The sequence below is a fragment of the Etheostoma cragini genome, chromosome 21, assembly GCF_013103735.1.
Source record: "Etheostoma cragini isolate CJK2018 chromosome 21, CSU_Ecrag_1.0, whole genome shotgun sequence".
Taxonomy (NCBI): domain Eukaryota; kingdom Metazoa; phylum Chordata; class Actinopteri; order Perciformes; family Percidae; genus Etheostoma; species Etheostoma cragini.
Window position 1 is genome coordinate 12,890,017 of NC_048427.1, and position 26,682 is coordinate 12,916,698.

At 40.6% G+C, this 26,682-nt stretch overlaps 2 protein-coding genes across 8 annotated transcripts in view; one reads left to right on the plus strand and one right to left on the minus strand.

The window, feature by feature from the left end:
* The window catches only part of LOC117936837 (myoferlin-like), a 28,725-nt gene extending 17,691 nt beyond the window's left edge, over positions 1-11,034 (minus strand). For 2 of the 4 annotated variants that reach the window (XM_034860260.1, XM_034860255.1), the window contains exons 1-17: positions 10,782-11,034; positions 9,822-9,877; positions 9,362-9,453; positions 4,616-4,724; positions 4,414-4,507; positions 4,138-4,298; positions 3,711-3,839; positions 3,466-3,528; positions 2,648-2,698; positions 2,510-2,540; positions 1,913-2,028; positions 1,676-1,802; positions 1,386-1,489; positions 1,223-1,291; positions 898-941; positions 233-315; positions 2-40 (exon numbers count right to left, since the gene is read on the minus strand). In XM_034860260.1, coding sequence (XP_034716151.1) covers positions 2-40; positions 233-315; positions 898-941; positions 1,223-1,291; positions 1,386-1,489; positions 1,676-1,802; positions 1,913-2,028; positions 2,510-2,540; positions 2,648-2,698; positions 3,466-3,528; positions 3,711-3,839; positions 4,138-4,298; positions 4,414-4,507; positions 4,616-4,724; positions 9,362-9,453; positions 9,822-9,877; positions 10,782-10,869 — 1,456 coding nt within the window. In that variant the 5' untranslated portion in view covers positions 10,870-11,034. Of the gene's footprint in view, position 1; positions 41-232; positions 316-897; positions 942-1,222; positions 1,292-1,385; positions 1,490-1,675; positions 1,803-1,909; positions 2,029-2,509; positions 2,541-2,647; positions 2,699-3,465; positions 3,529-3,710; positions 3,840-4,137; positions 4,299-4,413; positions 4,508-4,615; positions 4,725-9,361; positions 9,454-9,821; positions 9,878-10,781 lie in introns of all 4 variants that reach the window. The other 2 variants (XM_034860256.1, XM_034860259.1) reach the window with 2 other exon arrangements.
* Positions 11,035-12,544: 1,510 nt separating this feature from the next.
* Positions 12,545-25,728, plus strand: LOC117936841 (WD repeat-containing protein 49). 4 transcript variants are annotated; one of them, XR_004655035.1, is made up of 18 exons: positions 12,545-12,983; positions 14,109-14,355; positions 14,533-14,679; positions 15,703-15,825; positions 15,908-16,079; positions 16,205-16,251; positions 16,380-16,517; positions 16,688-16,876; positions 17,726-17,917; positions 18,072-18,545; positions 18,692-18,841; positions 20,913-21,097; positions 21,531-21,670; positions 22,369-22,517; positions 22,616-22,827; positions 24,374-24,541; positions 25,151-25,212; positions 25,356-25,728. XR_004655035.1 is itself a non-coding variant. In XM_034860273.1 (17 exons), the coding sequence occupies exons 1-17, from the start codon at positions 12,913-12,915 to the stop codon at positions 25,214-25,216; spliced, it is 2,850 nt and encodes a 949-aa protein (XP_034716164.1). In that variant the 5' UTR covers positions 12,545-12,912; the 3' UTR covers positions 25,217-25,275. The 4 variants fall into 4 exon arrangements, 3 of the variants coding, with proteins under 3 accessions (XP_034716164.1, XP_034716165.1, XP_034716166.1); XM_034860273.1 differs by lacking the exon at positions 25,356-25,728 and having other exon boundaries at positions 24,374-24,529; positions 25,159-25,275; XM_034860274.1 differs by lacking the exon at positions 25,356-25,728 and having other exon boundaries at positions 25,151-25,243.
* Positions 25,729-26,682: the final 954 nt, after the last annotated feature.

Genomic DNA, 26,682 nt, shown 5'->3' on the forward strand with positions numbered 1-26,682 from the left:
CCTTCGTATGATGGTATTTCCCCACTCCCCGCACGTTCCTCTATTCCGGGAGAAAAAGGACAATTCAAGTACCACTAAGAACTTAAAACACACAGGTAAATAACCATAACAATGGATACATTTTTCCACACAGGTTTTCACAAAAGATCCAGACCCATTAGGCAGTTTATTTCCAGCTGTGATGTAATAATTTTCATTACGTACTACTTTTAAAAATGTCTAAAAAGAATACCTTCTATCTCTCCACCAGAGGAGGCTATCTTGGCAAGGTTCAGGTATGTGGTGCCAACAGCATCATTTCTTGTCAAACGATCCCTGAAATCACACACATGACACCTTTAGACTCACACTGCACATACACACATAGCACTAGACTTGTAATTAAGTGTTAAAATGCACATTTTAAAACGTAGTGGTTACTGTAATGTTCTGCTTTTTCACTATCTCTATATAAGAAGTACATTTTATAAAAAAAATTAAAAAATGTCTCCTTGTTGTTATGTATTAATTGGCTCTGGGATTCGAGAGGGTTTTCAACACGTTCAGAGGCACACAAAGTTTTCCTAACCTTTCCCCTTGCACTTATTTCCCCTCCAGCCTTCCTGGACCCAAGTTATCTGAGTGATCGCTCAGAAATGCACAATAATGAGGATTAGCTGAGCGACGGTGCCAACAGGATCCCAGAGCATAGTGAGGGGAAGGGAGGGGCCTGCACATAGTCATGGGCTGCCATACAGTATTATTCTCATGCGGTTGGTGCACAGCTGACCACACTTACTAGAAGTTTTGTGGTACACTTTTTTAACCCCATGAAAAAAAATAACACTGACTTTTCTTGCACACAAAGTGACACAGGCTACATCTCTTAAATATAAGTTGTAATCTTGTTTAACTTACCAATCAAACACTGTCAGTTTGACACGCTCACACATGGAGGGGAACTACAGAAAACAAAAGAAGCAGGTTATAAAAGACTAAAATTCAGTCATGATGCCTATTTCTTTAATGCTAGGTCTTTTTTTAAAGATTCTTTTTGGGGCTTTTATTTGTAGGACTGATTAAGCAATCTGAGCGGGAGAGAGAGAGGGACAACATGCAGCAAAGGACCGCAGGTCAGATCCGAACCCACGGCCACTGTGACAAGGACTAATCCTCGTTACATGGTTACATCAACCAGGTGAACTAACCAGGCGCCCCACAACACAGCTTTTCATCCTCTCACCTTTACTTGGAGGTTCAGCACTTGGTTCCACTCTGGGTTTGCATTCTTCTCAATGATCTGAGTGCACACCTGGAGAGAAAAAAAAACCATCAGCTTTTCTTCTGTTACACAACAATTGTCATGTCCAACACTGCAGCTAAAAAGAGGTAAAATGATCAGGAACCTTCTTGCCAGCGAAGCAAGCCTCCAAGAAGGGATCCACCAGGTTCTTCTTGTTTTCTTCCCCTCCAAACATTTCTTTCATGCTCTGAACAAATGCATCATCCACTGAAATGGGAAAACATTGGAAGAAATGTTAATTAATTTTAACCAGACTTTATTTATTAGTAAGTAAGTCTCCACATGCTTAACTTAAAGGTTTTTTGTGTATGACCAAGTATTTGTAATGTCCTGTGTGGTTTCAAAGACCATATCATTTGACAATTATAAAACTATTGCTAAATCTTGTCTTACTCTGGGGAATGTCCTCAGCTCTGAACACCTTCAGTGACAGGGTGGCCCATCGCAGAGTCATGCCAGCTGGCAGCAGCAGATTGCTCTCTATGTCATCCTGATCGTCATTTAACTCCCTCTTCTCCGCCTGCAGTGTGTGAGATAGAAAGAAAAAAAAAGAGTCTATGAGAGAGAGTAGAGGGCATGGCCATAACAACCAGCGCCAGTGAAGGTCATCTGAGTGTCTGTCCAACGTACCGGAGGCTCATCTCCAGCCCCAACTACGAAGAGGCTGACTTTGAGGTAGCCTTTGGCCCCAGAGCTGGACTCATCGGATTCATTCAGCAGGAGCCATTTCCTCATCACACAGTGGGCTGCAATAACACACACACAACCATAAATCCACCAAATGAAGGACACACATTAACACAGACAGCACCCTCAGGTAGAATGATCCGCACAATGAGCTTATGCACACTATTACCTCTCAAAGACATTATCATAAAGTCAAATTAAATCCAAGTTTAAAAAAAAAAATTGTTAGAAACAAAAAAAGTTAAACCCAGAAATCGTGTAAAAGTACATGTTTTTTTAGTTCTCTAGCAACTTTGCTAAGCTATTTGTATATGTAGTGGATAAAAAACATATTCTTTAAGAAATTAGTTTTTGTCCAACTTTACGTCATTTGATTTTTTCCATAGAGCCGGAGGGAACTGCAGAATTGAGTGATAATGATCTCATCACTATGAGCAATTCAAAATAAGACTATATATACTCTATAGCTTACATTCAAACAACAGCATCCTTTAAGCAAATGTAAATGACACACAAATCTGTGGTTTGTGAAAAGCTTACCGGGTTCATCATACACATAACCAACGTCCAGCTGCGTGCAAGAACAAAAACAGGTCAGCCAGTCTCATATTAAAAAAAGGCATTAACCACATTCTTTTACTTGTTTACATTATGTGAGGATGAAATAAGACCAAGTACCTTGAATTCTCCCATGATACTGTCAGCCCTCAGTGAATAGGAATTATACACCTGCAGAGAGAATTCACAGTTTATATACGTATTTGTACATACAACTTGAATTGTAACTGATGAGTATGGGACCTCAAAATTGCTGTGTGTGTACCTGTGTTGTAATGTAACAAAGTATAGATACTTCACTACTGTACTTCAGTAGAATTTTCAGGTATCTGTACTTTATATCAACATTTATATTACCGGAAACCTTTACTCCACTACATTTCCTAATTTAAATTGATAATATTACTCCACTACATTTCCCCTAAGCATCTTGGTTACTCGTTACTAAAAAATAAAATCAGAATAAATTTGTTACACTGGAAAAAAGAAGATTTGGCAAATCATTGCTGCTAAACTGCTAAGATAATGCACGCTCCATTCCAGTTGGTGACCGCCTGTTTGTTGCCAAGCTGCAAAAAAAATGAACCATAGGCCAAAACGAAAGAAAAAGAAGAGGAAGCATAATGACCGATAGTGTCATGGCAGCACCTTGTGCAGGTTCTGCCACCATGGTAACAGACAATGACAACCAGTGTTAATGAAGGTAACATTACACACCTTTGGCCATAAAGTTCATAATCAAAGTCTTTTTTAACTTTTACTCTTACTTCTAACACTTAAGTACATTTAATATCAGAACGTTACTTTTGATACTTAAGATTAATAAATATCAAATACTTTAAGAAGTCATTTTCTACATAATAACTAACTATACTTGTACGTTTACATAAATACTGCTTTCATGTACTTTATACAGAACTGTGTAAAAGTGTACTGACCCGGAAGCTGATGTGCTTCTCAAAAAGATCCGATGGCAGCATGTGGACATTGTAGAAGAATATCTGCGAAAAATACAAAAAAGAAACATTGAAAACATTTAAAGGGGACCCTGCAGCTCAACCTAAACCTTGCAAAATTGTTAATATTAAGTGCGAGTCTGATGGAATCAAAATGAAGACATGAACACTCCATTTCAAATCTGCGTCGTCTATTGTCTTCCTGTGTAAGAGAGAAGTGAGAGTACCTCATCAAAGAAGGGGTTGTTTCCCCTCTTGATCCTGGTCCTGTGGGTCTGGCCGCACACATTCACCTTCACCACTGGTTTGATGTTGTTGCCAGACAACTGACGGGCCTCGATGATCCGGACACGAATCTACAAGACGTATAGTTTCACAGTATCAGCGTGCATGAATAACTTATGACAGTGTGACAGCATCCGATTCTAACCAATCTGATCTTTAGGTTGAAAATAGGTTTAGTTTGTTAAATATGTTCTTGTACTTAATACAAAAAAGTAATAACATACTGTAACTTATTTCAGTTTTTGCTGGTTGTTTTCTAACTGCTGGCTTTTTAAACATCCAGATTGTTCTGTTCTTGATATGTAACGTGCAGTATATTGTTGATCTTTGTTGATAATCACTCTTTAGCAGAAACGCTATGAAACTGACCTGGAAGTCCTGAGGTTTATCAACTAGTCTGTGGCGATTCTGTCCCCTGTTCAACCGCTGGCGGAGGTTAACGGGCTGACCCGAGGGGACCCCTGAGGAGCCACTTTGGCCCCCATCTGGGAGAGTCTCGTCCCCTTCCTCAGCACCACCCCCACCACCCCCTAATGAGCAGAAAAACAGGACGGTCAATTACACGGCATGCGTCTAATTAAATGTATTGCTACCAGTCAACCTTTACTACATTGCAGTGCATCACTAAAAATCTGAGAAACATACCAGCATCCACTGTGGCATCACCTGCCAGAGGGTCATTGGGGTTTGGTGCAGCATTGGGTGGAGGATCATAGCCAATCACGAGGTTAATTGTAGCCTGGAAGGAAATGATTGGCTGGTCTATTATTTGATTTCTTAAAAGAAAAAGAAGGAGGTCTTCCTGTTGCTCAAATTATTTGATTGATTCATAAAGGAAAATACTCACTCCAATATTCTGTCCACTTTCATTGGCCAAAGGAATATTTTTGGATGGCAGTGATCTGGTCTGACCAGAGGCGAGGTCTTTCAGAGAGATTTTAGTTGACCCAATGAATCTGGAACACAGCAATGAAATGTGAAATACAGATCTAGATTTGAATCCACTGTACTGCACTAACTCCCTAATTTAATAAGGCAAAGCTTAGACTTGACATTCAGCCAGTATGTCCATGATCATGTTACAGACCATAGACAAAAAATGAATGCCGTACGTGCACTCAGTGGTGTCACATTTACAAAAGGGGCATATAGTGTGGCAGGTCACCTCCCAGAGCCAACAAACCCTGCCTGCTCAGACAAACAAGCACACCTCACAGTCGCGGTTCAGAAGCTCCCAGCCAGTGATTCATGATGCGTTTTAATCATGTGGGACTTTAGAGAACTAAAATGAACCAGTTCTTCCATTTGCAGTTCCTTTGAGCAGCAGCTTTAAACAATAGAGACATGGTGATTTTGGAACCATACACAATTTAGATTACCTATCGTTTTCCAATGCTTCAATTACAAAATGTATATAAGTTGGCGGAAAATAACAGGATCGTCCTGGTAAAAAAAACATTATCCGTCTGTAAACACTGAGTCATTCGCCTCTGAGTGAAACACTTCCCTCATGGAATATTAATTACAACATCTCCTGCAAAATAAAATAAACAACATTTTAATGATTAAGTTAAAAATTAAAAAACAAATTGTCAAGAAAAGGCGCTGAATAAAGGATACAGATTAAAGATTAAAGAACTAGAACTCATTCTTAGATATTTCAAGGACCAAACTAAATGTGGCAAAAAAACTGATTGGACTAACAATAATATTGGACTCCTCTTATGCAAGTACAGTAGCCTTTTTCAGGTAGTGTGCAGTTATTGCTTGTTGATTGCAGTCTTTCTTGGTGTTCAGTCAAAAGCTAAGCAGCTCAGTGTTTGGCTTGTTTATGTGCAGACACTGATGAGTAAATATGAAAGCAACAACATTCTATTTCCTCTAAGAAGAAAGAATATATTTCACAAATCTGAAATGTTGCCAGTGAACCATAAGAGGTCCCAATGGAAGTCCAGCTATTTGAAACATTGGGGTTTCTATCATTTTTGTTCACCCAATTTAAAATCAGTAGGCTAAATAACAAAAACACCTATTTGCATTACGCAATACTCTACAGCACTATAACCTTCATCCGTACAACAAAACAGAACATTGCTGCTTTATTAGACTGCATTAGTTTGAGATAGGTGTACCTAATAAAAATGAAAAAATATGCTTAGTTAATGTTGGGCTGATATATGATTTTCACTGGGATGTGTCAAAAGTAACACAATGTAGCTAATGGAATGCAGTGCATCATTACAAACTATATCATTCTTTGGGAGGACTGAATCATATTATTTTTGGCAGCATTCCTAATGGGAGGAATTTTCCCAAGGTAGACCTCAGTTACTCACTACGTACACAAGATCCAATGACACTACTGTAGGCTCAGAATAGGATACATCCAAGGCTGGCCTAAAGTTTAAACACCCACATATTCAACACTGTGTCTTTATTTCCACTTTGCTGTAGTATTAGATCACGTGATTTGTATGATCTTAATACTGAGCAGCAAAGCAACTGATAACTTAGATGAGGGTATAAATTATTTTAAAGTAAACTCCACTGACTTAGAGCAAAGTAAGATGAATATATTATTCAATGAACTATATACAATTACTCAGACAGCTGCATTACAGGTTACCAACAATTTAGGGAGTTTTGTAGGGAGGAGAAAGAATTGTTCTGGCAGCACAACATCAGGAAGGAGGCTGACACAGGGATTCTCCTGGGAGTTAGTAAACACCTGGTATATAGCCCTGAATCTAGCTGAGTCACCAACATGGTTAGGTGTTAATTCCAATTTTTTCCTTAGACCCGTCTGCCAACAGCTTCATGCTCCAAACTATTCAAAAGAGCTTAGGTGACCCATTCAGGCGTAGGGCTGTCCCTGGCAGACATTTTTCATTCTGCAACTTCTTTGCATTCTGATAAGAGCATTCAAATATGAAAGAGATTAAATCATACAGTAGGATTGTACGGTACCAAACACTACACACACTAGCCTGATCATCAACTACCAAACGTTATGGGACAATATTGGCGCTCAGTGCAGTAAGAATTGTGAACGGACTATGGAAGACGTGCTTAGATTTTCCCCCATTGTTCTGTGTCAAAACAGAATATAATGAACAAAACAGACTTTGTGACAGTTGCAAAGCCCTGGTGATTCACAGGGGAACAGCCCCACGTCCAAACAATTGCAACCACCCACACGCAATAACTGATGTGTTTGGAGTTATGGTTGGATGTTTAGGTGTAGTTTTCCCTTTTGTCAGGCTTTAACGACAGGCGACAGCAGTGCTTCTTGGCACCAGACATTTACTCAACAAGTTTAGCCTTTTGGCCTTTATCTGGTATAACAAAGTTCTAATTTATCAAAAACAAAATAAATATGATCAACATTCCATGAAGGGAACAGAGTGAATTTCAACATAAGCGTCCTTAGCTGGATGTCAGTTCAAAACGTTAATTTATAATTCAATAGGTCATCATTATTTTCTTTCACAGATCTGTTAGCATGGATGAGTGGAATGATAGACGTCAGATCTTTGCCTAGCATGTGAAAATCAGCAGTCACAGATACCTCATTATTACAGTTGCGTCATGTATTAATGAGCAGATTTTTCAGCACTGTAAGGCCATAAAATCCGGAAATATATTTCATAAACAAGGTTAGTCAAAGTAGGTAAATTAGGACAAACTGCATTGTATAAGATGGAAATAAAAAAAAGTTTCTAAAGTTAAAAAAAGAAAGAAATTCCAGCCATATCCTATAAAGAATTGTTTCAAATTGTGTTTACCACCCCCACATTTTACTATTCCAAGTCTATCTGGACAGAACAAGTTGATATTTAATAGTAATAATAATAATATTTAAGTGGCCATTTCCTTGTCACATTGGTGTTGTCAAAAAAACATGGAATGACTCCTAAAATCATGCAGCGCTGATGTAGACCCTTAAAGTGCATTCCTCGAGATAATACTAAATGTGAAAATGAGTAGGGTAAAAGGATCAAAACACTGTACATGAAGGAGGTGCAAAGCAGGATATGACAATTAATTTTAAACCATGAACTTGTTTTACTAAATTGCCTGTCTGACTGATCCAAACCTACTGTTAGCATTTAGCTCAAAGCACAGCTGTAAACAGAGCCCTTACAGAGCTGCTAGTATGGCTGTAGTAGTGTTTGGCCCTATCTAAAATCCTTTAAAAGAGCATGCTCTCTCTGTAAAAGGCTTTACTTCTTTAAATATTCTCTTAAAAAAAGATTTTAATTAATTTTGAAATGAGACATTCTTTCCATGAAATGCTCCATAGGTAGATCAACACTGTGCTGCTATGTACATGGGAGGGAGGGGGGCATGTCTTTGTCCTACAACCCTCAGATTTCTTCCTGAAATCTAATTAGTTAAAATGCTTTTTTGTTTTCCCTTTCTTTGCCATGACAACAGGGATTACCCATGACAGCAGTTGGGAAACTATTTAAGAAAGGGAGAAGTCCTCTTCGGCTCCCACTGTGTAGATCTTTAGGGAGTGTGTCAGACAGGCGAGCTCAGTGGAAAACTTTACTCAATTTAACATGGACTTGTGTGCTAGAGAGGCCCTGTTGAAAAGCTCCTCCCCTTAGTCATGACAGTCCTATGCACAGGGGGAACTTTTACTAGGTAAAGCAACAAAAAGGAGGAAGGAGAAAAAAATATGCATTTGATCTGTTAGAGATAAATCTCAAAGACAGATCTGTTTCCATGTGCTTTGTTTACTAACAATCCACAAGACTTTGATACCAGTAATTGGAAATGTCGAGGAAACATTCTTTGCGGTTGGTCTAGATTGGTCCCATATGTGATTCTGGCCTTATATGGAAGCGACAACTTTGAACTCTTTTGAAGCAACTTAGAACCATTTTGCATTACAACACCTCTCACACAGTATCAAATCAGTGTATTGATAATGTATGCACTGCAGTTACACCACTACAATATAGTTTGGCAAGTAAGTGCCACATAAAAGTATTTCGCTTTAAAATGTTTCCTGTCCTCAGTGACAGAGTACCACACAAACCCAAGAGAGAGAGAGAGAGAGACAGAGAGAGAGAGAGAAACAGCAATTAATCTATCCATTGTTGCCCAATAAGGCTCAGTCATCCCACACAGCCCAGCAAGTCTTAGCATGGCAAGCAGGGTGTGAGGGGGTAGACAGAGCCAGCTGCATAACTCAGACAGAGGGTTACTGTCACAATATCTAACTTACTTGTGTTGCGCGCCTGTGTTAATAAGGATGTGTATCCTAACCAGCAGGTAGTGGAAGTTTTACAAATACTTATTATGATTCCCGAGGTACTTCAGATTGAGACGTCCTTAATGACAGCTTGAGTTAGAGTGCCTGCTGTCTCTGACTAACTAAAATCAAAAAACACGCAGACAATAGAAAAAAGCTTCTGTTAGCTAACCTGCTGTTGGACTAGACAGACTAGCAAGTCGTTGTTTAGACAAGATGAAGTTTGCTTAGTGATTCAATAAGGTGAGGCTCACATCTTCTCTTTCATCATTGCACAAATGCCAAAGTTAACACAGAGCTCAGCCTCATCCTGAGTTTGTTTCTACTTACTTATCTTTCCCAATAGTTTCATAGTCTTTCACAATCACATCTATGTAGGAGCTAGAGTCCAGCCCGGTGCCCTTCAGATCGAACTCAAGCACCTGCAAGACAAGATAAGGGACACACAGCCCATCAGATATGATACTCCCAACAGCTGTTATGTCCTGAAGAAGCAAATCTTTATCTAAGAGTAGGCCCTTTCATTGGTATTGTAACTCAACCAGTACGACCCAAAGCAGTCACATCAAACTCTGAGCTCGTAATCTGTTGACATGGTCAATTCATCCTGAGAGTCATATGATGACCACATGCTGTGTAGTGCTGGCATTAAAGTGGGGGTAATCTTTTAATTAATCAATTGTTTCTGCTTTCCTTAGCAGCTGATTTTAACTAACTGATGAAAAATCAAAGTATAGGAGAGAGGCAGAGATATCAGTATGTCCCATGTGTGTTTGCAATGGAGATTTACCTCGTTCCACACAGGATTCAGCTCATTGTCAATCCATTTTGTTTTCTTCTTCTCTTCTGAAAGTGAAATAATTGTTTGAGAATATTTATTGAGACTTTGATTTTTGACCCAACTATAATCACTTCACCCACTTGTTTTGCTGGCAAAGTTAAGTTACTGCTGTGACTAAACTGGCATTAGTTTTGCATGCTTAACGGTAAAGAGTGATATTAGTGGGCTGCAGTTTCTGCCTTTACAAGGAAGAAGGGCAAAAAAGAGAGAAGCTGCCACACCTGGGTGGATGATGATGATGATGATGATGACATGGGTACAAAAAACAAACAGCTGAGATCAACTGGGGCGGACTACCAGGACTGCTTCCTCATCACGGTGGCCATTCTGTCAATACCATTTTGTGCCTGATACCATTTTAATTCAGTAGCTGAATACTAAGTTCCCTGCAATCTTCTAACTTGTCTTTTCTCTCCATTAGAGTCTTTGTTCTGTCTGAGCTCACGTGTACACACTACAGGTCCAAGCATGGCACCTACCTACAGTAACTGCTTTGGCTTCTGCTGTGACATGTTCAGAACATTTACAGTGATGCAATAGAAATTATGCTTGTTAAGTTTTTAACATTGCATTTAGAAGAACTACACTGACACTTCTACACTTCACTGACAAGTCTACGTTTTAAAATTCTAAATGGACTACTGGACGTCCAGGGGATGCACAAGTAGAAGAAACCTAAAGAATACCACTTCTGTATAGTTTCATACCAATCACACCAAAACAATTAAAACCACATAGTGACGTCATACTAGATAAAAGTGTAACTCATTGAGCGACCATAAACTTAACATTTAGTCCAAAAGACACATTTTAGATCCTTCTTTGAGACTAAATGTTAGGCTACAAGTAACCCTTTTCTCCTGTAGAATGAATACAATTTAAACGTTATGAGTAAAAAAAGAGACTTACCTTTAAAAATCACACTGGCAATTGGATCAGGTTGCCCAACTTTCTTTTTAGGCAGCCCTTTAGCCGATTCTACAAGAACACGCAACATGGCAACAAACAGGTTAAAAACGACAAACTCAGTAAAGTTGAGGAATTAAATGAAAAAAAGGAGAGTCTACAATGGATTGTCGTGCTTTGGCATGCACACTGCCCCATCACTGAAGCAGACAGGGCAAAGCTGAGGATGTATATTTCCAGAGCAAGGGGAAATAAGGGCGGACCACGGGGATGTAATTACTCTGACTGGAAGGTCTGGGGCTGCTGCTGCCACCTCCGTGCGAGGAGCCTACAGCTGGGTGGAGCTGGCACAAAGACTTCGGTGTTTCTTCATTAAATCCAGAAATATATATGTTAGTGTTATACGTATTACTAGTTCTAATGATTATTTTGTTTAGTGGATTTATTGTCGCTATTTAAGTCTAGCTTCGTAATTACGCTTCGGGTTCAACTTTCCTCTGTGTGTCTGAGCATTGATCAAATATGTTGGCTGTGGCTCCATCTAGTGCCTGTACTGGGTAACAGCATGTTAATCCGGGGGGGGGGGGGGGGGGGGGGGGGGGGTATCTGAATAGCACTGCATGTGCTGTGACACATTTCAATCAAAGGCAAAAAAATAGATCTTCCCACAGAATATCTATGCAATGTGTCCTGGAATATGAGCTCATATCACCATTGTCTAAGGACTGATTCACATCATTAGTGCTCCCGATTTCTACTGTAAAATACATTTCAAAACTCATGCTTATCTTGTGCGTAGCCTTCAATAAATGTTTTTAATTTTGGAAACAATTATATTCCAGCTTTCTAACATCACGGAAACAGCAGCTAAATACTGGTATTTTAGGACTAATGTTCACATGAACCCTGTTAATTTGTACAAAACAAATTTCATATCCTCTATTGTTCACCTAGCAACTGTATTGTTGTAGTAGTGTCAGTCTGTCAGTTTCCAGTCGGAGATGCGTGTGGTTACCTTCAAAGAGCCACTGATGACATCATTGCTATGACAGAGCTTGCTGTAAAGGGTGTACAGGAAGCCATTTATTTTTGTTAGTTCCACTTGTGTTTTTCTTGTAATAAATAGCCAAAAATATACTCTGAAGAAAAAGTATATTACTGTGCCACTATTTTCTGTAGTCCATTTCAGGTATTGGATCATATTTAAGATGCATTATATACAGTAGACGTTTGAGCAAGTTACAGTGCAGGCTACAGGTGTGTGTAGGTCTCATATTAGACAAGGTACAAGGAATACCAGACCAGACTCCACTGGGACATGACTACCTTCATTAAACGTAGTGGGAGGCCACTGTGGATAGCTCATGCTCATTGAAGTGGTAAGCCGGAAGGCTGTGGGTTGCCTGGCAATAATTAAACTGCATTAGTTATAACAGTCAGTGAGCCTATAACAACATGACAAGTATCATAACTTATTGCTTTTACTTGTTTTAACATATATTTGCACAAGACCTACACTGTTGTATGAATAACATTCATATTAATTAATAATCCATTGTCTTTATTGTGTATTGTGTGTTTATTGTCCTTACATAAAAGTTACCAATATTAACTCTTCTGGGTCCTGACTAACTTTGCCTCTATAAATGATTAATCCGCAGAGGCCTGTAGGGTTTGTGGCTCTGTTACCCCCAGCAGACTTGCAACTATTTTGAAAACACTCCTCTCCCCACGGTCTTCTCACCAGCGATGTGTTGACTTTCCCCTCTCGGAGGGGTCAAACACTTGTGAAAGATGGCTTATTAATCAGTGGACCTGGACATTCCTTCCCTGTCTGGAGACAAAAAAGCTTTGTTCGAGCAAGTCAGGTTTGCCTGGAAAAAGACAGAGGGAGGGAGGGAAACAAAGGTCCTGGGTGATTAGGTTCAGAGCATGGTGAGGCTCTCAGATTGGCCTTAGCGCTCGTGGATGCTGCATCTTTTTCTGTCATCGGGGTGTGGATCTAAAGAGCCTGAAACACTGACCAATGTAGATCAGATCTGGATTTCAAACTGGAGAGGGAAAAGATGGAGCAGCATCTGGTGTTTGGAAGAATTTAAAGAGGAGTTCAAACAGTGAGGCTCAGGTTATTAATATGAATACCTTAAGAAACAACAAAAAGCCATGGATGCTTTACGAGACAGAAGTCCCACACAGCAGGATTTGGTGAGTTTTCTTCAACTTGTTCTAACTTATCTGATATTGCTAAATTTACCTTATCACTTTTAATTAACTGTCTATGACCTGTCTCGGCATATAAAAGCCTTTTGTCAGCTTAGCATGTGATATGTAGGCTGTACCTCATAATATTCCACCATAATATTCATCACACTGCTGTCTTTATTCCTTAGACACCAGTTCATATATTCTCAAACATTTTATCATCTCATAACTTCTTGTTATGTTATGGAAGGATAAACGCGAGGGTAGATTTATGAGGTATAGACGATTGATTTTGTTTTTGACAGCAAGAGATTTGAGATGATAAAATCTCTTCCTGTCAAAAACAATATCAATCGTCTATACTTCATAAATCTACCCTCGCGTTTATCCTTCCATAACATTACAAGAAGTTATCTTAAGTCCTCTATAAAGTTAGATGCATGTCACTGGATCAGATTCACATATTTTCTCCACTCAGACACTGACAAGGATTTCTTCCACCCTTCCTACACAACTCTTTCGGATTCAGCAGCCTTTTTATACTCCCTTTTGCAAGGACCACTGAAGCATGTCTTGATGAACCTGGAAAAGAGCTCACAATGTGACTTATTGTTCCAGCTTGTTGTCTCCCAGAGCAACAGGGCCACACAGGAGCTGCTGGTGGTAAAGAACACTCGGATGTTCCCCAAACATAACTTATTCCCCCACCACTTATTCCATATTTGCAACATTTACCAAGCACACACGTTAGGACCCGCCATTCAATTGTTATATGTTTTATTACTTCTTGTGTTTCAGATGAAACATACAATATGAGACTTCATATTGTGATTTTAAACTTTTTTGTCAATCAGCAGTGTGTTGTCCTAGTGCTGTCACTTGGGAGTGCTGCATTCATTCTGCAAAGACCCGGAGAGAACAAGTGATGCTTAGAAAAAGAAAAAAAAGATGGTTCCAGATTGATTGATCTTTGGCTTTAGACATGGGCAGCATCTTTACTCTAGTAATTATTATGCCACACATGATTTAAACCAGCTGTACACTTGCACACACAAGAAAGAAGTCAGCTGAAAAACTGTCAAATTCCTGCACAACTAAAGATTTTCCTTCAAATGATCATTGCTGCAGTGATCCAGCCTTTGGAGTAAGTGCTGCAGAAAAACTGACCCCCGAGCACCTGCAGCTCCTGAGAAATGCATTTAACCGGACAAAAGATGAAGCACAGATACATGAAAACATGTCGAAAGGAAGGAGTGGAAGGAACAGAGGAGGAAATGAAGAGCATGGAATGAAGTTTGAAGAGTTTCAAGAAGTTCTTAGGTCTGTGGTGGGTCCAGATGTTGAGGACACATGGGTTGAGAGGTTCTTCAGTGAGGTAAGGAGAAATACTACATATCTTATAAAAAAAAATAAAAGCACATAGGCTACACACAGTACAAGACATTATTCAGTAAACTACGACACATCCCATCAGCATAGACTCACTGAGGCATCAAACATCATGTTTTGGAATGAAGGTGCAGGGCCACTGAGTCTTCTGTTTCATATCCAGGTAGATATCAGCTGTTCCGGGCAGGTGAAGTGGCAGCAGCTTTGTTCCTACCTGCTTCTGGAGTACACTGAAAGAGAGCGCGCCTCCATTCCCAGAGCTGCACCTCTGGACTCCCAGCCGCAGATCAGACACTGCTCTCATAACAAGGTAGATATCCATTGATATCTGGTAACGGGAGAAGGAACAGGAAGGTTGCAACTTTGTAGTACGGTATATTCCAATGTTTAAACAATTACACCGAAAGGCCAAATGGGTGCGCCAAAATTAAAGATCAGACCCCAAAGCAGTCCCAGGTTACTTTGACTTGTGTCTAGCTGCTTAGGGACTGCAGGTGGAAAGTCGTATGACATTAGCTAGCTTAATTGGGTTACGTTAGTTTAAGTGGCTCTTCCCCTGACAAATACATATCATAGGCTACTACTAAAATAATACATTCTTACATTAAACATAAAGTTAAACTTAACTAACCCCAACTGAATTCAATGACCGAACGTTACATTTAATGTAAAACAAGGGTAACTGATAACGTTAACGTTAGCCTACTGGTCAGTCTTATTGTTCCTACCATAGCCTACTCACCGGGCAGACGTTTTCAGCAAATAGCTACGGTGCTGAGCTCAGGGGGCACATAGCAATTATGCTGGCTGGTGAAGAAACTGAAAAATTAGCACGCTAAAAAGCCAGACATTGCCCTCAGAAGTCTAAAAAAAAGAAAGTGAATACTGGGTGTAGAGTTGTAAATTGGGCAGAAACAACTAAAGTCAGTTGTCAATTGTTTGCAAACATATATAGGTTAAACATCACATGTTAGCAAGCTGTGTATCAGCTAATGGCGGTTTCCTGCCCCTTATAGCAGCCGAAAATGAGAATGGTTGAGGTTAGCTAGATCTGACATAGGTATAAACCGTATACCTATGTCACACATTCAGTGTGACATACCATTCCACACATTCAGTTGTACATATGCAGTTTTTACAAATGATATTGAACTAAGGTGATAATGCTAAAATACAGACGAAGCACCTGCTCCAGAAGTTGCCTGCAGCATCAGTGTGGGATGACAAGTTTCTAGCTGCATTTTTCTGCACTCGGTTGAATATTTGTTTTCTACTAGGCCTAATACTCATGTTCCTATGTAACCTTTTAATTTATTAACTCATTCCTCTGCAGCGGGAGCCAACAGTACGTGTGGTTGCAGTCTCCCACCCTCCTCCGCTCCGCTACATCAGTGTCAGCAAGGGAGGTCAGATCACTGTCTGGAACAGCAGCCTACACATCCTTAAAACTCTAGGGGTGAGTGACATGATGGTACTATTTTTTTATCCAAGTTAAAGTAGCTACTCACACTTTTTATATTTATTCCTATTTAATCCAGCTGGCTGGAGACCCAACAGAGCAAATTGCTAACACGAGGAGATTTAGAGGTTGGACCACTGATGCTGTTTACATGGGAAATGTCCACAAGGTTGCCATAGCATCTGACTGTAGGGACTTGCACTTTGTGAATGTCGCCATGGGGAGTGTATTTGAGGATGTCCACCTGTTTGGTATACCTGATTGCTATACCTACTAAATGTTATCAATCTGAGCTGGTCACTAATAAAAACCAGTTACTGTATACAAAATATCTACATTTTCAAGTGTTAACTCATTGTCTCATCATTACCCCAAGGGTTCCGTAGTGTCCCTAGTGCACTTTGTTACTGGCATGATGTTCAGGTAGGACCATAATTCCTTTGAGATGTTCTTTTCAGCTGGACAAATGTGCTCTAAAAGCAATAATCTCATCCAATGAATCTGAAAGCAATACACCCATCATATGAATCTATGTGGGTTTTCCTTCCAAGTTTCCAGAGCGACCCTCTCTGCTGCTACTGGGGGATGAAAAAGGAGGAGTCCACCTCATGTGGTTCCTGAATCCATCTAAAGGACTTTTCAAGAATCCATCCAAGGCAGAGAATGGCCCACAGAGGATATTTTTCCCAGTAAGCTTGGCCTTGTCTATTTAAGCACTTTGCTCATTCTCTGGTTTCAGCAGAGAATGTTTCATGCAGGCCCCAGTAGTAAACAGTGTAGCAGTCAGCAATGCCAACCACTTGTTGATTACACTCCAATTTTTCAAATAAACATTTATTGTAACTCATCTTGACAACAGGACCTCGGTGAACACAGCAACATGGTGTCCTACCGTCACATTCCTAACATCCACCAGGAACCAATCAACAGAGTGATGTTTGAGCCCACCACCAACGTCATCATGACATCATCAGAAAGTGACACGACCTCCGTGGTTTTTATCTATGTGACCCTAAAGCAGGAGCCTTATGTTTGGTCATTTAAGCAGGTAACTGACTTCATAGTGTGGGGTTGCCTCATCTAATGTTAATAATGTTATTATGTGTTGTGTATTGTCAGTATTACATATAGCTGTGTATCACACCTTATTCTTTGGGTTACACTTTTATAATGACACGTTCAAATATTGAATTTAGAGAACTTTTACAAAGACAAATGCTCACAAAGTCAGGTTTAAGCATTTTAGAAGCATCAGAAGTATGTTTCTAGACATTTATTTCTCTATGGACAATAGTAGTAAAGAAAATAAATACGTAAAAGAGACAACAAGTGAGTTGACGTTATCCATTTCTGATGTGGATCGAGGTCAAGTGGAGCTCACAGTACTCTGGTCTGGGTGACTCTGACCTAACTGGGTAGGTCAAGGTTTGAAAATCAATTTTCACTCCACTAAATTAGTTTGTGAATCAATACATGTCCTCATGTGGCAAAATAGTACACCACTCATTCAGTGAATTATCCCCAGACAGATTTATCTAAAAGAAAAAATATGAGATAGGAGTCAAGTTATTTCTAGAGTTGACTTCTGCCCTGCATGTAGAGACAGACAGTGCCACTATGTGGAGAGAAAAAGTAATGCTGTCGGACAAAGTGTTATTAAACTGGGTGGTGATGCTTCCTGTTATTCACCATGGCTTTTTTTTTAAACAATCACACTAATTTTATAGTTCAATGAACTGTCTGGACATTTTAACAATGAAGCAACCGTTAAAAAAAACTCTCCAGTTCAAAATAATGAGACCAGATGGCTTGATTTAGATTATCAGAAGTGAGCATGCTTTATTTTTCAAAGCAACATTAGCTGTATACCATTTTTGCTCTTTTTGTCTCATTTCAGGGGGCTAAATGTTTTGACTACAATGCCTCTCTGCAGTTGATGGTCACAGGAGGTTGTGACCGAGCAGTCAGACTGTGGACTCGCTTTGTGACCACACGTCCCATAGCTACGCTGCGGGGTCACTGCACCACTGTGTTGGATGTTGCAATCTACCAACCTGTTGGGCAGATCTTCAGCTACTCCAGAGATGCTGTGAGTCATTAAAAATGAAGCAAAAAAATGAAATAGAGCACTGCCCTGAAATAAATATCATGCACATTTATATCGTTTATCATATAAAATTTGAGATTTTTTGTGAAACATGGCATATCTCAACAGAGATTGTTTACTTTTGTTCCTTTGTCAGGAGGTGAGGGTTTGGGACATTTCCAGCCATCACTGTCTGAAAACCATCTGCCTGCAGTTCCCATGCCAGCAGCCAGGTCGAATCCCAGAACACGGCAACTTCCCCTTCTTGTTGCTGAGCCCGCCTCTTCCTGATCACACACAGTCTCATTTAGTGGTGGGATGCAAAGATTACCTGGCACTGCTCAACCTGGCTGAAACGAGAAGAGGAGGAGGCGGATGGACGGCAGATGAAGGAAAGGAAACTGGACCAAACACTCCAACTGGTCCTGCCCTCTCCTGCGCTCTGTATAACTCCAGTCTGAGACAGGTGGCGACGGGACATGCCAACTCATCTGTGTCTCTGTGGGACGTGGAGTCGGGGAGGAGGCGGCTTCAGATCTTAAACGCTCATGGAGAAGATGAGCTCACCTGCATGGCACTAGACTCCTCCCACAGAAGACTGATCACTGGGGCTCGGAACGGCACTATTAAGGTTTGATACCACTTCTCACTTTCATTTTGTACAAAATCACTTTAAATTTAATACAATTTGTGTAGGCCGCCATATGTACACATTTGTTATACATGTATGAGAAAGGTAAGACGAGCTTGTTAATGAGAAGAACACTCCCCGAGCAGGTGTGGAACTTACTAAATGGCCTTAACTTGCACAAACTGGAACCCGTCACCAACTCTGAGGTCACCGGGTTGACCTGTCTCCATGACAACCAGCTGCTGGCTGTGGGGTGGAGCCAGCGGGTCGCTCAATATGACATCGCAGCTGCCAAGGTAAAGGTAAAGGTGCTTTGAATTGATAATCTACGCAGTTTAAAAAAGAATAACTTAACTCTAGACTGAGAAGCGGTGCTGAAAGTTTCAAGTCTGTTGCACCTGTAACTACAGTGATGCCATATGGGTTTCACTGCAACAAAGTGTCAGCAAAAACAAGATTTTCAGGGGTTATTAAATTACTCTTTATCCTTCTGCTCATAACTCATAATGTAACCTGGTATTCCAGGTATTACTTCCCCCCAATTCTTAAATGACTGATAAGTGACAGAACATTAAAGCTACTCAGTAAAGTTATGTTTGTATTCACTGTGTCACATCAGAATGTATTATGTACATCCTTAACATATAGGAAACATTTATTTAATGTATTTCCCAAAACATCACAAAAAGAAATATGTGAAACTTTGCATACTTTGCATACAGTATATTGATTGCTATCAGCCTTCTATTGCCATGCCGGACAATCAACTCAGTGAAATAGCATGAAATCATCAGCAAAGCTGTGTATTGTGGAGACCCAGTTTAAAAAGCATTGCTTCATAGTGGTAGCCTACTAGTGGTCATAACCTCTACAGTATACCTTACATGTCAAACTTCAACATTATGGAAAACATTCAATGTAATTAGGCCATGGAAAACAAAATGAAAACAAAAAAGCTAGACACTCTTACATTTATTGTGCATGTCTGGTGGGTCTTTTCAAGTGGAAATGCTTTGCAGGACAAGGAATGATGATATGTGATGTTTCTACCAGTAAAAGCTTGTTTTGAAAAATAGAAGAATAACTGTGTAGTTAGCACAAGCATCAACAGAGATCATTACTCAACGAACAAACAGAAGCACCACCTACTGAAACAGAAACTCACAGCATTAAATCCATTACAAAAGCTTTGGATTGACAGGAGATTCTGGGAAGTGCAGCACACATATTAACTAATTACCATAAAGCTTAAGCATCAACGTGTCGTAGCCTTCGCACTTTTTGCTTATCCATAAGTTCTTCCCCAGATGTTGAGCGCTGGATGATGGGTCCCACAAAAACAACTGTCACCATAGTGACTAATCTGGTACTGACTTACAACCCTGCAATAGTAGCACACAACGTATTTAATTAAATCCAATTAATACTTAGTTAAATCTGTGATAAAAATCTCTAAATGAGACCTCTTACGTATTTTTATTGCTAGTAAAATCAAAATATCTAGAACATTTCAGTGCTTAAAACAAGATTTACCGCATCCACCTACACACACTCAACAACAAATAAAGCTGAAGCATTGCCAGTGCCAGTATAAACACCAGTATGAACTGCAGGGTGAGACTAACGTCTGGACGTGCATATTTTCAAACCTCAAATTCTTGTGTTACACTTTACATCTCAACCTTTAACTGCCATCTGCCCTGTGGTTGGATTCATCCATCGACTACAGTAGTAACATTCAGAATTCATGCTTCTCCAGCAAAATTCTCAGTCCTGTTTCTCCTCCACTCACAATGTTTCTCATTGTAAAGCCCCCTGTGTCGGCAGAGCAAGCTTTTTGAGAAAACATTTTAGGCAAGGGACTTTTTAGGAGTTTTCTTACGAGTAAATGATAGCAGCGAATGACGTCAATTACATGCTACACATCACCTGGTGAGCTCAAAGACATCCGTGTCATGCAAGACATCTGCACCAGTATTCATCTGCATTCCACCATGCTGAGCTTCCACACATTTTAACGAGCTGGCACTGACTCAACACTGTAGCCCGGAGGTGTAAACAAAATCAGTAGACCAGAGACAGAAATAGAGCTGCTTTTTGCAAGGCACCACAAACAATGTACATGTATTTTCAGTCTGTTTGTAAACTGTCACACAGTGGGAAGTGATGCACAAAGAGTTGCACAATTTCAACCAATACGCTCATGCATAAAGTGGAGCCTGAAGGCAACATGGTGCTTTGTGATTTCTGGAAAAAACCTTAGCACAAAAACGCTCAATCTGACCACACACACATTTTCCCTTATTTATTTTTTTTAATCAGTAAAAAGCGTTGTTGTTTAATAATCATTATATACCGTGCATATAGGATTTGTATGTAAGAGCAGACCTGTCGTGGAAGTCCAGCGGCGTTCACAAGTCAGACATCTTGGCTGTGTGTCAGTGCTCTGCTCTGGGGGTTGTTGCCACGGCGAGCCATGATGGAGAGGTTGTTATCTGGAGGCTGGAAACGCAAGGACCAGTGCTTCACCTACAGAAACCGACAAAGAGAGGGTGAGAAAAGACAGCCGTAATGTAAAGATGGCAAAGATTCAACAGTCGAGACAGTGAAAGTAACAGATTGCAGTAATTGCTGCACTTAAGTGCATGTTTGAAGTACTTTCTATACTATTTCCATTGCACGCTACTTTATTCCTCTAAACTTTGGAGGAAAATATTCTACTGAATCAAAAACATAATAAGCTTGTGCAATGCAATCCATTGTTAAAGATTAAACAGGTGGTTCCCAAACTTATAAATACAAATTTTTGTAGCGGAATGTTTTTTCTTCCTTCCCACGCCATTAATCATGTCAAAACCCCACAAGCATATTTAGGCCACTGTGGTCTGGTGGTAAAGCAAATCTTTTTCAAAAGTACTGCGTCCTTAGCGGGTGGTATTCATTGTTATCGTCCATTTGTTTTTCCCGTTTCTTGCGTGCATCTAGAGTGGTGCCCCCTGTGGACAGCCTCTTGTTCCTGCAACATCGGGCTGTCAACAGAAAGTTAAGAAACAAAGGCGTCCTGGTCTCATCTCAGGCGGGCTTTCTCTGCTTTTGGAGCATCACTGGACAGACGCACACGTTTGGTGAGTGTGTGGGGGGAAGAAAGAGGTAGGATGGTGCAGAAAGTGTCATTCAGAAAACCTGCATGCAAAAGAAAAAATACATGAATTTAGAATAAAACTCTTGCAGTATGAGAGAGATGGAGGCACCACACTCTACAGTACAAGCAACTGACAAGCAGCTGTCAGTTTTAGGATGGATTTCCAAACAGCCAGAGCAGTGACAGAGAGCCTGAACTGTCAACTTGGCCTCCCGCCTGTACCATTCCTGGCAGCCCACAAATATGTCTCTTTCCAGTTCCCATCTGTGTTTAGTGGTGTCGAATTCATGCACTGTTGCCGCTGCATATGTGTACGAGTATGCATGCGTGTATGAGGGAGCCAGTGTGCATTAGTGTGTGTGTGTGTGTTTGTGCACAGGTCTGTATATGCATCTGTGAATTCTTCTAGCAGAGAGGAATTTTAGAGCACGAGATAATTGGGAGATGTGTGACACAACATTTAGGGGAACATTTTGTTTCAGAAGTACATTTGTCATTTCAGGCAAGACTATTCTTAAAAGCGGCACACAAATTGACCAATTAGATTTACTTGCATGCAACGTTCTCCCTGTAGACCGTCAGGAACCCAAACCTACATGAGACTACTGTAAATAAGAACATTTGTCTAGATTGGACTTGGTTTCTTTATGGGTGCAATTCAGGTTTTCCTTCTTATTACAGGCCAGTTCTATGCTCCAGAGCAGCCAGGTGAGCGTGTGCTGAGCCTGAGCTCAGATCAGCCTAAAAACTCCATCCTGGTCTCTGGAGACACGTCGGGCTGGCTTCAGATCTGGGACATCAATTCCTATGCCCTGGACGTCCAGCATGAGGTGAGTGTATGTCTTTGTGTGTGAGAGCTGATGTTAATCAAAATATGAAGTGTGTGCTGTACAGTATATCCCCAAATATCTTTTCTCTTTCCACACAGCCAGATTGTGAGCGGCCTCCTCTGCTGCAGTGTTGGAAGGCTCATGAGAGAGCATTAGTAAGTGTGGAGGTTCTGGAGGTTGCCGACAGATTGTTTGTCCTCACAGCCTCAGCAGATGGCTCTGCTGGACTGTGGACAAAGGACGGAGATCATGTGGGTTCTTTTGGGCAGGAAGTAATGTGGAATATCACTGAGCCAGCTACTTACCAGAGGTGAGATTCATCCATGAGTATCTCTCAAATATTGGAAAAACAGTCAGAGAGGGAGCTCAGAAACGCCAGTGCACTGAACACATTCTATTTAAATACATCAGACAAAATTTTTGGTGAAACAAAAAATGGCCATTTTGAATGAAAATTCATTGTTTAACTTTTCCCAATCAGTGTGCTAACTCTTCCATGGTTGAGGCCATAAATGCTAAAAATGACTGCACCCATGCTGCCTGGGAAGCATATTGGATCATACAGTCCAAGGTTTGAGGATGACGTCTGTAAACATGTCAGCCTTTTGGGGATTTTTTTCATCAAACAATGAGGTCAATAGTGAATGGTTTGTGCCAAATCTAATGTAACGGAAGATGTCATAGTTGAGTGCTGCTTCCTCCAAAAAAAAAAAAACTCCTATTTTGTTTCCACAGATCTTTGAATCTTGAATAGAAACTCCAGTTTGGATATTGGGCATAAACTCAGGCCTTTGCAGTGTGCTTTGACTGTATTTCCGTTGCATGTTGGGTAACATGAACCATAAAGGAGAGAACAGAGTGCAGGGAGGTGAAAGACAGAATCAGCTTGCTTAGATACATGTGAGAGTGAGAGAGAAAAAAAGTAGCGGTCTAAAAGTCACTTATGTTGTTTGCATCAATTCTCTGCCCTACTTTTCTCGCTCTCTGTCTGTCACTTCTGTGGCTTCTGATTGGTTGACCATTTACAGAGCGCTAGACAACATTTTAATGTCTCTGCTGTAGCTCTTGCATAAGTGTTGTATAATTCTGATTTTTTTTGCCATGCCTGCACCAAATACTTGTGCAAAACTAATGACATTCCAATCAGCCTCATCTGTACTTTGCGTATGGTGTTAAATTAGCAAATGTTAGCATGGTAACCCGATAGTGAGTATGATAAAGATTGTACCGACTTCCCATCAGCATGTTAGCATCCTGACATTAGCATTTATTATTAGCCTCACAGAGCCTCTTGTATGGCTGTAGACTCTTGTTTTGGCTATGCATTGCCCAGTTCCCAGCCAAGCTGTAAATATTGTATTCAACCACATGTTTTAATAATAATGCATAAGTGTAAACATCCTATAAATGCATAATTGCTCAAGATGTTGTCCTCAACGTAGAGGCTGCCATGCATTCACTTTTTTGCCACAAAAGTCTTGAATCACTCAGATGGCTATTAGCAGCTAATCAGTGTAAAATTTTATATGTTTTTAATTTACCCAAGAAAGCTGTAAAATATACACACACATGCATACACACACGCACAGACACACACACAGAAGGCGCACACAGAGTGCACAAGTGCATGCCAATTGCACCCCAGAAATGGAGAAAAGCAACAGTTCTGGTTTAAATCCAATCTAACACGGATGAATGTCAGACTCTGTGACCAAATGTCATCCAGCAGCACTTATTCTAGATCAGTGACATGAACAAAATTGGGAAACCTGTCTAATCTAAAGTACATAGCTTTGTGTTTACCAAGTCAATTCGCTTTGGCATAGAGCAAAATCTTTTGGTTCTGACATCCGCAGGAAGACGCAAAAGGAACTGACAGAAGTCACGGGGGAGACAACTGAAAGTGGCGAAACGGTGCTCATCAAGGCCAAAAGTCAAGTACCTAGCCCCACCGACAGGGGTCAAACTTCAGAGGAAGAATGCTGTTCTGAAGGAAATCATTTATTGCAAACAGCTGTTTTGAGGTGCTACACACTCTGTCTCACACACACACACACACACACACACACACACACACACACACACACACCCTCTCCATGACCCAGGCCATCTCCAGTCACATTTGGCTGTTCACTGGGAATGTCCCTTCCAGTAATTTGGAATTTACTTAGAATCCCTCAACACATGTGGACTTGTGTGTTGTTGCTGCTGCTGCTGAAAGGGGTTTAGACACACAGGTCAGGACGGCCTTCCAAGCAAATTTGACCTGATACTCTGATTAAATCATGTTCAATTTCACCATGTTATGAAGAGAATAGTTAGAGCATTCTTCACATTCTCTTCCTCTGAAGTCTGGAGCTCCAGCTCGGGAACATTTGGGCAATGTTCTGCTCCAGAGACGCAAGACAGATTGTTGAACACAAAAAATAAAATTAAGTGCGTAAAAGCTCGAGGTTTGTGCGAGTGTGTGTGTGTGTGTGTGCCAGACATTTCCTTCACTTTCCTTTCACTGTCTACTAGTTACTCAGAATTTGCCAAAATAAGCAATTAGCTGTGCTTTTTTAGCAACCACACCCAGGCACAGTTATACACACACACACACACACATTACAAATTCATGTTGTTTCCTGTAGTCCACTTTAGCTTCATCCGCCGCCCAGCAGAGACTGACCACGAGCAACCTCTGCAACCCAAGGTAACCTGCAAACATAAACCATCAGCCGCTGATGAGTGTAAACGCTTGTTATTCTCATCTCACTTATTTTCTTTCTTTCCTTCGCTCGGTTTGCACTTATCCTTCTGTCCAACCACCGTGTGTGTGTGTGTGTCTTTTGACAGACAGGAGCTTTATGTTACGAGAGGAGACATCTGTTTGATGACATCCTCCACAGCAGTCACTGTTGATTGGCTGTTTTCTCCCCATCAGACTCCTGCAGAGGATTTTTGCACTGATTCCTGGATCCTTTCCCTTCTCTCCTCCTCCTGCTGGCTTGATAAATATAAAGTGGTTTTACGAGGGGTGCCAGACTACTGTATTTATTGGCAAGTCTTGTCATACTGTGAAAGTGCGAGGCAAACAACAAAGACAGTCAAAGTGCTGGCTAGTAGATGTCGTTACCTTTGGAGCCAGGCTAGCCGTTTCCCCCTATTTCCAGTCATTATGCTACGCTAAGCTAACCGTCTAGCTTCAAAATTAATAGACAGACACAAGAGTCGACCCTAACCCTAACCCTAACCCCCTAACCCTAAACCTAACCCCTAACCCTAATAATAAACTAACAGCAAGAAAGCCAATTACCAAATTAACTATTCCTTTAACTATTTAACATGTTGCGCAGAAAGAATGCAGTTGCCGCTCAAAGTATGTGACTTTTGAAAGAGAAAGTGACACATTATCTGTCTTACAATTGAAAAGCTAAACTCCTTAAACTATAACAAAAAAAAAACACTATTGCTCAATTCATCACACTCGGGTAGGATTCGCTGCTACAGTCTGTGACTTGGTCAACCACTTCCAGGATTTTTCCATTGCTGCCGGAAGATCTGCCGGATTTCACTCATTAGAGCGGATTATCTGTTGCTTTGGGCTTTCTTTGTGTTGAAATAAATCCAGACAGCTATCTGTCCAATCAGAGTTTTCCAGACCCTCCTTCGTCACGCGGAGGAGGGATCTGGCAAAGCGAGACTAGGTCAGGTATGACCAGGAGCTTGTCGTGGCTAGTGTTCGCTAATGTTAGCAACTTCTCTGTGTGGCTTTATGTCTTTAGGCTACCTGTGCTACTACGAAGCTACATTTTAGTATTTCCATTTTAGCATACCATTATCCTGTTGTTGGGACTTAATCTACTTTATTCGACCATTTATCCACATTCATTTTGACTGCATGGTGTGTGTGACAGAGCGCATTGCGGCCGTCACTGTAGCAATGCGCTACTTGTACCTCCAATGTTTGCACACTGACTTTTCAATACTCTCCCTATGTGTGGGTGTGTGACACGCGTTTGTTTTGTTACCTTGTATGTATTGTGTTAAGATGTATCAGTTACCCATTCATTTTCATAGTCCTACCGTTATCACGTAGTTTTCTAGTGCACGAATTTAACAGCTAAAACTATGGTGATAGGCATGCATGCAACGCTGACTCTAATTGCTACCGCAATCTGTT